At 37.5% G+C, this 10740-nt stretch overlaps 1 protein-coding gene across 2 annotated transcripts in view; it reads right to left on the minus strand.

Annotated features, from left to right (window-relative positions):
- SYT1 (synaptotagmin 1) overlaps positions 1 to 10740 on the minus strand; it is a 645406-nt gene that overhangs the window by 123056 nt on the left and 511610 nt on the right. For both annotated transcript variants that reach the window (XM_004700431.2, XM_013004114.2), the window contains exon 9: positions 2248 to 2365. In XM_004700431.2, the coding sequence (XP_004700488.1) occupies positions 2248 to 2365 (118 nt within the window). The remainder of the gene's footprint in view (positions 1 to 2247; positions 2366 to 10740) is intronic.

The raw sequence follows: 10740 nt of genomic DNA on the forward strand, positions 1-10740 counted from the left end.
GCAATATTGTTTTAAGAGTTTTCTTTATTGAAAATAATATAAAATAATCAGCATGATATCAAACATGGCCTCTAGTTTTTCCCTCTTTGTCACCATGGTAGAGAGGGCAGGAGTCATCGGGAACCCTTCCCTTCCCTAGGATGGGTATCAATAACCTAACTGGGTATGGACAGGACTGCCAGCCATAATAAATACCACTCAACCCATTGCCATCGGTCTGTTTTCATTCAGAGAGATGCTACTGGGCAGAATAGAGCTGCTCCCGGGGTTTCTGAGGCTGTCAATTTTTACAGGAGCAACAAATGCAGTGAAATTCACATTTCCTCTACCAGATCTTAAAGAGGCGTGCATACCTTCTGACACCTCTGAACCGAAGGAGACTGGTTCTTGGGAAGTCAGTGTGAGAAGAGACAATGAATAGGCTAACACCTTTCTATAACCATGGGCATTCATCCTAAGGGCCTTGGGAGAGTCCTAGAATGAGGGGCCCTGAGGTTGGTCGGCTTCACGGTACATCTTCTGGAACTCTGGAGAAGGGTATAGGATGAATTGTGAGGAAGAACATAGGAGTACTAGGTACAGGGTAATGAGGGGATGGTTACCACAGGAATTTGGAATAGAGCAAGTGAAAGAAGATGCAATGGAATCCCTGAAATAGTAGAGTCATTGCTTCAGGATATGATGCTGTAATCTGAGAGTAAACTATTTTTGCAGTTAAAAATGTTTCTATATTTTTATCACATATAGGCACATGAAAAACTGCTTACATCTTTCGATATAACCGTTTATTTCTTTATTTTTGCTTTATTTCTTTAAATTTGCTCCATGAGGCTTTCTGACAGCAAAAACAATAAGGCATTAAATCGGGTCATAGTGGTACGAAAGAATTAATGAAGCTTCCCTAGGTGGCTTATGTGTAAGGAGATCAAACTGAGGCACTAGGCGAATGGGGTTGACAAATCAGCACTCCAGTAAACTGGAAACCTGGCTTTAGCAGTTTCTTAGCTGTTTTGCTTTAAAATATAAAATCGCTATGCTGTATTAAGGTAACTTTTTAAGTTGTCAATTTTCTTATTAGAGAAAATACTCAGTAGTCAGAATTGTTGAGTCAAATTCTACAGCCACAAGCAATCACTATGGTCTACTTTTAATGACTTAGGGACATAGCATGAAAATTCCTCATGCTTTATTTTATGTCCTAAAATTACAGAAAATTAATTGGATTAATCACACAGAGATGGAAAAAACCATTATGTTCAACCGTGGAAGCCTCAAGCCCATGGGCTGACTTTGCTGTGGAAGAGGAGTGTCCAGGTATCTCACATTTAATTGTGCTTCATAAATCTTGAATGTGTGTGTTTTTTTTTAGATATTTAAGGTTTGTGGCAACCTTGCTTTAATCTACTCTATTGGCACCATTTTCCAACAGCGTGTACTTACTTCATGTCTTTGTGTCACATTTTGGTAAATCTCACATTTCAAACTTTTTCATAATGTTACAGCACGTGTCATAAATTACAGTAGAGCATCAACCTAACTTTCGTATGCATTGGCCAATCATAAAATTCATGTTTTATTGTGGTACTCACCTTATTGCAGTGATCTGGAACCAAACCTTCATTAGCTCTGAGATATGCTTGTACTTTACTCAGATATCACTAAGGTTGGGATCTATAGACATTTTTATGCAAAAGTCTCCCCCACCCCCGACAAAAATTATCGAGAAAAGAAATACATTGTCACTAGGATTCACACACAGAACTTTAGTCATATATTGAAATGTGAATCCCTAATAAAATCATATTGGGAAAAAACTATTGTACTTATAAATACCTAGTGAATCTCAGAAAACACTTTTTTTTACAGCATAGATGAACATAGACCAACAAAAATAGCAACAATCAAAACAACAACCAACCCCAAACCCAAATTCAATAAAACTAGAACCTGTCTCAGGCATTGCCTTTAAGAAGAGAAACAAAAATTGTCAGTTATCAGTGCCCCAAAGTGAGACTTGATACTTTGCTTATGAAGCAGGAAAACAGGTTTTATCTTATATGTCAATTGCAATAGATTGAGAGTAACTTCCTAGGGCACTGGGCTGTGATGAGCTCTGAGACTGCTTCCAAGCTCCGTCGGAAAGAGAACTGTGATCAATAAGGCGTGGGCTGTCACAGCGACTGTGCTATGCATTTGGTATCCATGATGAATAGCATTTAAAAAAATCAATCAGCATCACAGACTTACCAGATAAGCCACCCACGTCCATCTTCTTCAGGTTCTTCGCCTCCAGAATGACAACGGTCAGTTTACCGGCAGTAGGTACATAGCGAAGAGAGAAGCAGATATCTCCCAATTTTTCTTGCTATAAAAATCAATAAGAAGCTATGAATACATTTTCAAATAAAGGTCAGCATAGTAAAGAAAACCTCAAAAACTAAACTCATCTCTATTGAGTTGTTTCCATTTCACAGAGACCTGTTATAGGGTTTCAGCTCATCTTTCTCCCACAGGAGAGCTGCTGGTTTTGAACCTCTGATCTTGTGATTAACAATCCGGTGCTTATCTCTCAGCACCACCAGAGCTCCTTAGTTCACACATATATACATGTACACTGAAAATTCCTCAAGAGGAACGCTTATGACTATAAGAGTTTGTAAACTCCTAGTTCCATTGGCACTTACACAGTGGTGTTTCATTCACCAGGGTAACATCAAGTGTACCTAATTGTGGTGAGAGTTCTGTTATGTGGCCTTTTGATTGACGTTTGGAAAAACAGTTGGAGAGATTTTGCCCCTGCACTTTCAGAAGTTTCTTTAGTCTTAGTTTTATACCTTAGAGAGCATGTTACTTTTGTCCAAGTTGACAGTTATTTTCTGGGCAAGCTGTAACAATTTGGATTAGTACTTCGAGTTTGGCCCTGTAGCTTACTTACCCTGTAAGTGATATGCACCTTGCACGAATTGAATAAGAGACTATGTAAATAAGGTGAGGTGTAGCTTACTATGCAAATGAAGCGTATGTTTCCTACCAAGAGGCACTGGTTAGTTTGCAGTTCTGGCAGGAGTCTATGCCTTGAAATTGTGTATTTAAGCAGCCAGCCTCACAAAGATTTTGGAGACAGAAAGAAGCATCAGGAGGAGGTAGAAGGATGCAAGGAGATATGAGAAGAAGCTGAGAGAAAAGAGGTGACGAACCTCCTAAGAGAGTTGTGACAGGTGTCAAGGGTTATAACACTGAAGGGCTGGGAAGGAGCCCAGTGGTGGAACTGGCAGTGAGGGCGCTGGCAGGAGACCTGCATGGTGGAGAAGAGTTGAAGACGGGAGGCTTGGCCTCCATGTTTCTTGATCCCTAACCCAAGTTGTACCCTACTTGGCCTCCATATTTCTTGATCCCTAACCCAAGTTGTACCCTACTACTTCCTTAATAAACCACTTAACTGCAAGTATGGTCTGTAAGTTCTGGGTGGCCATTGAAAAGGTTGGTCAAACCCTGTTGAGAAGTGAAAAATGCCATGGCCAAGAAAGGACGGCTGGTGTCAGAACCGATAAAAAGGTTGGAGAGGAGAGGTACATCTAACCTCTGACTTATAGGAATCAGTTTTGTGCTGTTCTTGATGTACATTTTGAAATCAGTTACCTCACCTTGAGTCTTACTCTAGGTTTACGAATGAAGTGCACACCATTGTTCAACACAGGTAGAGTTTGCCTTCATATTCAAGAACATGAGCATGCAAGAGAGAACAGCTATGTGGTTCACTGAACCTTTTTCACATACTGAAGACCAGAATGAATTGTGACAGGGAATTCTTTATTTCCTGAAAAATCAAGATTCATTTCTTAGTGATTTTTTCCCCTGAAAATGTGAATCCTGATTTCAAAAAAGGGAAGTGATTAAGCCAGATTTTCACAGACTTTTGTACATTCCTTCTTCAACAGAGGGATGCAGGCCATCTTTGAAGAACCTCACAAGTTATGTTCTAATTATGATTGCATTTTGTTTTATATTAATCTGTCGCATATATGCTGTCAGCTCAAGCTTCCATATATGGAACTTACTACCAGGGTACAGTTTAATAATTTAAATTAATATAATTATTTTGGGGAGCACTTATTAGGTTCATTTTTCAAAAACTAAAGGTGTCTACTTGTTCTATGATTTATATTATCAATATGGTTTCTGATTATTTGAAACCACCAGGTACCTTCTGGGAGAAAGATGAGGCTTTCTACTCCCGTGGAGACTGACACTCTCAGAACCCATAGAGTGAGTCCTTCTCTGTCCTCAGGGTCGCCATGACTCAGCATTGACTCCGTAGCAGTGAATATACAATAAAAGCAATCTACTCATCTTCTCAAAAAAACACCTTTTGGTTTTAAGTTTTTCTATTATTTCCTGCTTTATTTAAAAACTGATTTTGGTATTGCTAATTTTCTCTTGTTGCTTATTTTTGATTAAATTTTCTTTTTCCTAGTTTCCTTGATTTGAAGTTTAATAATTGATTCCATATCTTTCTTCTTTACTGAGATAAGCATTCAATAATAGACATTTCCCTCAAAGCACGGCTGTGCTGTATCACACTAAGCTTTATTTGCTGCATTTTCCTTTTCACTTAGTTCAAGATGTTTCTTAACTTTCAAATAGATTCTTCATTGGCTCACTTTTTATTTAGAAATGTGTTGTTTACTCTCTAGATGTTGAGACTTTCTGACTATCTTAAGCTATTAATTTTTAGCTTAGCTTCATGGAGGCGAGAGATAATTCTTTGCATGATTTTACTTTTGTAAATTTGCTTACTTGTGCTTTATGGCCCAGTATGGCCTATGTTGGGAAATATTCCACATGAACTTGAGAAACATGTGTACTCTGCTGTTGCTGAATGAAGTGTGAGTATTCTGTAAATGTTAATTAATAGAGTTGGTTCATGGTGAATATATTCAACATGTATGTATGGGTATTTATAGAAAATGGTGTCTCTTTTTGCTTCAGTAACTGTTCTTTGGTAAGAGTCACCACATCTGTTTGTAGCTCTAGTTCTTGCGTTCTCGCAGAATCTTATGTACATGTGTCTGGGGTCACTGAGGACTTTTGTTTGGTCATGTTGGTACACGCCTTAAGTCTCCTGCAAGACTACACTTCTTGAAGACAGGATCATTACCTACATTATCATTCTCCATGCATTTTCAATACTAAGTCAATGAAAGTTTTAGATAATACTCCCTACTTTGAATGATCTAGGCCATAGCTCCCTCCCATTAGTTAGATAATAAAGAGTTACTTATAATGTGCCAAATTCACCTGACATGCCTACGCACCCCTAGGAATTAATTTACACATCAGGAGAATCTGGTGGAATAAATTGCTTTTCACAGTCTCTGAAAATAGGAAATGGGAGTCACTATCACAGAAATGAATACAAAGTATGGCCAAATTCAGTTGAACTTTGTGAGGCAAGAGAAATGTAAGTGAACAAAATCATTGTTCAAAAATGCTCATTAGGAAGAGGGTTCTCTGTGCAGGAGCTGTCTATTCTTTACAGGAGTCTCCCAGGGGAATCACTGTGTTGCAGAATCCGGGTACTCTTACCAGGTCTAATGAGGCATTTTAGACAGGATTGCACCCTCTTAACTGACACCTCTCTTTATGGTCCGTAATCGAATCCCACAATTAATTTAAGAGCATCTTAGTGTTTTAAACTCTGAAATGTCAAAACCAATGTTTCTCCCAGGATTATTTTATTATTTAATCTGATATCTAGGGAATTGTTTTTGATATTTTAAATATATTATTTAGTGTCACAAGAGAGCACTTATCCATTTGGAAACCATGCCTCAAGTGGGAGCAAGCTAAGAAGTAACCTACAGTTGTAAAGCTATGTGCTGTGGGAAAAGGCGGATGTTTGCAAGAAAAAGTCAAAATGATTCTTTAGGAAAATAGAGAAATATGGAAAAGTGAAAAATTTTACATTTTATAGAGAGCTACATTTAATTCTATAATTTAGGAATTTAAACACATAAACTTTTATTTGCTCATAAAGTTACCATATTTGCTATGCCAAGTTAAATATGCATTTATATACTTATATATTTATTTTTCAGTGTTTTAAAATTTTATTACTTAAGCATCTACAAACTATATGTAAGCTAATACGGTTTCCTTGCTCTGGGATTTCATAGACTTTAATAAGAAAATCACATCAAAAAAAAAAAGAAAGAAAATCACATTATCTATGAAAAATTAATGAAAATATTAAATGATATAAACTTTAGTTTTATTTGATACATTTCCTGAGTTGTTACTAACAGATGTATAAATATATGCCCTTTCTCATGCTTTAAAAAGTCAGCCTTACTAATTACTTAGAAATAATTATTTAGGACAAAGTTTGAGACTTGAAACAACTTTCTCTTATTAAACGCGAATTCAAACCTTGGTAAATGATCTGGGTGAATACAAACATGACTGCTAGTGCTGTCTTACATACAGATGATGTGGGAATCTGAGGTTCACGCAGAAACAGAGGAATCAGAAAACGTACCACAGGAGAGTGCTCTTGTCACCTGCAGGTGGAACATCGATGACAGAACTGACGGCTCTGTCATTTCCTAAAAATGCATTCTGTCTGTTCCTAGAGTTTAAAATAGACCCTATTGAGCCTATAAAGGTTTTACTAATCTCTTGTCATCTACATAGACTAGTGGGAAAGTGCTGAAAGATTTACATGGACATTTTCATACCATTATTTCATTGTTTTTACATATTACTTTGAGAGAATGATTATTGATACAAACATTTGATGTTAAACATTTCATTTATTGCTCAAAAATGATAGAATACAAGATTTTCTCATTAAAATATTTTTCTTTGGTGGTGGGGGGGGTGTATCATAATGAGAAGAGAAAAAATTCTCAGAAAATTTACAAAAAGGCAAAGAAAAATACCCAAATCTACATTTCTGATCATTTACAATCCTGATTCATTTTCTCCACCACAGTCTGTGAAGTAGGTACTGTAATGTTTATTTTAAAAATAAAGATATTGAGACTCAGATAGCAAATATGAGGAGATAACCCTCAAAACTGATGCTCATTTGTTTTCTTGTGAGGGGGATAAGGCATTTGGGGTTCATTCCACGAGGTCAGATTGTTAATCAAGCTTCTATTTACAGGTTCTAAAAAGATTGCATAACAGTGTGTGACAAAAAAGGTCTGATTTGTGGCAGATGAAGGACTCGTTTTGCCATCACGACAGTGCACCTGTTCATGCAGGCATCTGTTTTTGTTTGGGCAAAAAACAGCATGCCTCTCTTGCCCCATGTGTCTAACTCAACTGACCTCGCTCTTTGTGACTTCTTTTTGTTTCCGTGAATGAAGGGGGACATGATAGGGCAGCAGTTTGATAATGTAGAAGAGGTGAAGAAAAAAACGATGAGTTTGAAAAAATTTTCTAACAATGGAATCACAGATTTGACAAATGTAATGGAGAGTACTTGGAAGGTGTTAAGGTTGTTTTGTAAAAAAATTTAAATACATAGCTTTGAAAGAAAATTCCATTTTTGTGGTACCCCCTCGTAGAAGACAGACAGATTCTTTAAAAATGTAAATCTGGTCATGGGATATTTCTACTCAAATCCCTCAAGTAATCCTTGTTTTACTGAGAATAATCTAGACTCCATAGACTTAAATGCCTTATATGATTTGACACTTCCTTACCTTGACTCCTGCCAGCATCCCCAGAATCTTACACCACTCCTGGTTATTCCAAAACGGGCCACCGTTTCACTCTGGGGCCTTTGCATTTGTTATTCTTCCTACTATACTCTTCTCTAAGACACTGCCATGATTGTTCTGTTAGTTTACTCAAACTGTTCTTATGTCACCTTGTTAGGATTTCCAGAGCCACTCTATATAAAAAAGGCCCCATGCATTCCTTAACATAATCCTTGCCAATTCTCTGACTTTGCTTCCTGCATTCTGTATTATCTCTTTTCTATATTATATTATTGATATTATCTATGATGTTAACTTAAATGTGCCTTACCAGAATATCAGCTCTGTGAGAGAAGAGACTTGTCTCTTCTGTGTCCCCAACATGAGATTAGTGCATGATACAGTCTAGGGCCTGTATTCTGCCTTATTTATTTATTTTTATTAAAAGATCATTTTATTGGGGGCTCTTACAGCTTTTATAATCATACATCAATTGTATCAAGCATATTGGTACATATGTTGTCATCATTATTTCCTCAACATTTACTTTCTATGGAACCCTTGGTATCAGCTACCCCCTCCTTAGTCTGCATTAATTCTATATTTTTATTGAAATAAAAAAAGCAGATTCCCTACACTTTAATATAGTTAAGTTTCTCCCCTAAATATACTCTACTGTCATAAGCAAAGTTCCCCGGGAAGCACATTTTACAACAGAGATTTATAAGGAGGAGGATTAATGGGCAGCACCCCATGGGCAATGCCTATGGAGGAGTAAGGAAGCAGGACTGAGCAGATGGAGAAGTTAGGCTGTGATGTCACTTCAAAGAGCTCAGCTGATTCTATGGGGAACGTTAGAGCCGTGATAGTTCATTAGTGATGTTCAATCTGGGCAACAGGGTTCAGATTTTACACTCTTAAGTCGAGGAGTCATAGGATGTAGACTTCCCTCATATCCTTGGAGACAGGGTCTCTTCAGATGAGCGTGATGTGGAGAAGGAACTCAGTTATGAAACGTCAGTCAATCAGATAGGGGTGCAGATTGGTGGTTCATCAGAACATTTATATTATTTTCCATCACCAGATCTTTGCTTAGTTGAGACATCCTTTCACAATATCTTTATTCACATTTGCTCAGTGCAGTTTGAATCCCTTGTTCAAATTCTTATCTATGGTAAAGAACCTCTTTTGTATTCTTGCCCCCATGAATTCCTAGTAAACACTGCCTAATGCCAGTACTATGTATGATGTGTAGGGGCTATTTCCCCTTATTCACTTTGTGTCTGTGAGTTTTCCTCACCTAAACTCAGGAGGAGATGAGGGACTGTGCTTCAGATGCCCAACTCCAGGCACATAATAAGGACTTCTAAATTGTTGACTGTATTTAAATGAAAAACCTCAGCCATCGTTTGCTTTGTAAACACCAGCAACATTATTGCTTAATCAGTGGTGTCTCTAATTTAATCAACAAATCAGCTAATGCATATATTTTTTAAATCCCCCTTTATATCTACTACTGTAGACATCGCCAAGTTAGCTTTGTCATGAAACCAGAAATGCAACATTTCTCGAGGTGCAGTTTTTATAAGAGCTTCCAGACCCTGTACACTTGCAGCCAACAGATGAGTGCTTTTGCTGGTGTAATTATCACACGAAGGGGCCTTATTACTATTAGAAATTTCAGCTTTATCTATAATTTATTTTAGCCAATTGCCTTGATCACTAGGTGGAAACTGCCAGTTAGTGTTAGAAAGTTCCAACTGTGAAACTCAGAGAAATTAACCTGCTCTTTTAGACTATGTGGCTGACAATCAGAAGGCACCTTTGTTCTGAGCAGCTTGATAATTTCATTATTATTTTCTCCCCAAAGCAGCCACTGAATAGAGTAGACACAAACTAGTGACTTAATAAGCAATGGCAGCAATACATTGAAAAACATTGTAGGTATCAGGACAGAGGTCATCACCAGTGAATGAATTAAAAGCTCAATTTAAAACAAATTCTTACTTGATGAGCTCTGTAGCATTATCAGTCATGTTATGGGTAAAAAGGGATTCACTTTAGTAACCTTTGTAAAATGGAGCTAAGTTCACAAGTTTGTTGGAAATGCTGGGCTTTTGAATGAATTTCAAAAAGCACCTGAATTGTCTTTATGCTGTGGCATTTTAGAATGATGTATTTTATTTATTTCAGTTTTAGAAAGGCTTTTTATGTATTAAATTGGCGATAAGTTCTCTGATGGGTAAAAGCCTTTTTCACTGAGGTTAGGAATCATTTTTAGAGGCACCAAATAAACAAATGGAGGTTCAACACGCTTTCAAAATGACAATTCAGACTACTTTCCTATTCTCCATTTGTAAAACAAATAAAATGTTCTTCCTTTATAAAAAGGTCCAGGGCATGTTTTAAATTTTAATGAGAATGGGTGATGTTAAATATATCCTGTGGGTGGTACTATCTATCACACTCATCTTATGCGCATAACTATTCCCATAACTCGGAAGTTGCTGCCAGAGTGGTATTTGCATCAAATGGTCCAGATGGTCACAGTGTGAAACCCTGCTATGGAATGAAAAGGACTGATGTCTCCCTAAGATACAAATGCACAGTAAATTGTTCAGGTGAATGAGACAGTATCTTATGTATTAGAGTACTTATTTTGTCAGGGTGCAATATAGTCCATTCACCTTGAATTCATTAATTCCTTATAAAAAATTATTATTGAGGTCTACCATAGACCATTTCAGTTAATAATCTATACTCCATAAACCCTCAGATGATTAAGTTGACCTTACACAGGTCTGAGTGGAGCACCACAGAAATGACATACCTGGTGAACAATTTGGAGGAGAAACCAACGGGACCGGCAGTTGCGGGGGGACAGGGAGAAGGGGAGATGGGGGGAAAGGTAGTGGTGTTAACAAACCCAGGGACAAGGGAACAAGTGATCCAAAGCAGTGGTGAGGAGGGTGTAGGAGGCCCGGTAGGGCGTGATCAAGGGTAATGTAACCAAGAGGAATTACTGAAACCC

Source organism: Echinops telfairi, unplaced genomic scaffold, assembly GCF_000313985.2.
Source record: "Echinops telfairi isolate 266 unplaced genomic scaffold, ASM31398v2 ScPeMD7_2;HRSCAF=8, whole genome shotgun sequence".
NCBI classification, from domain to species: domain Eukaryota; kingdom Metazoa; phylum Chordata; class Mammalia; order Afrosoricida; family Tenrecidae; genus Echinops; species Echinops telfairi.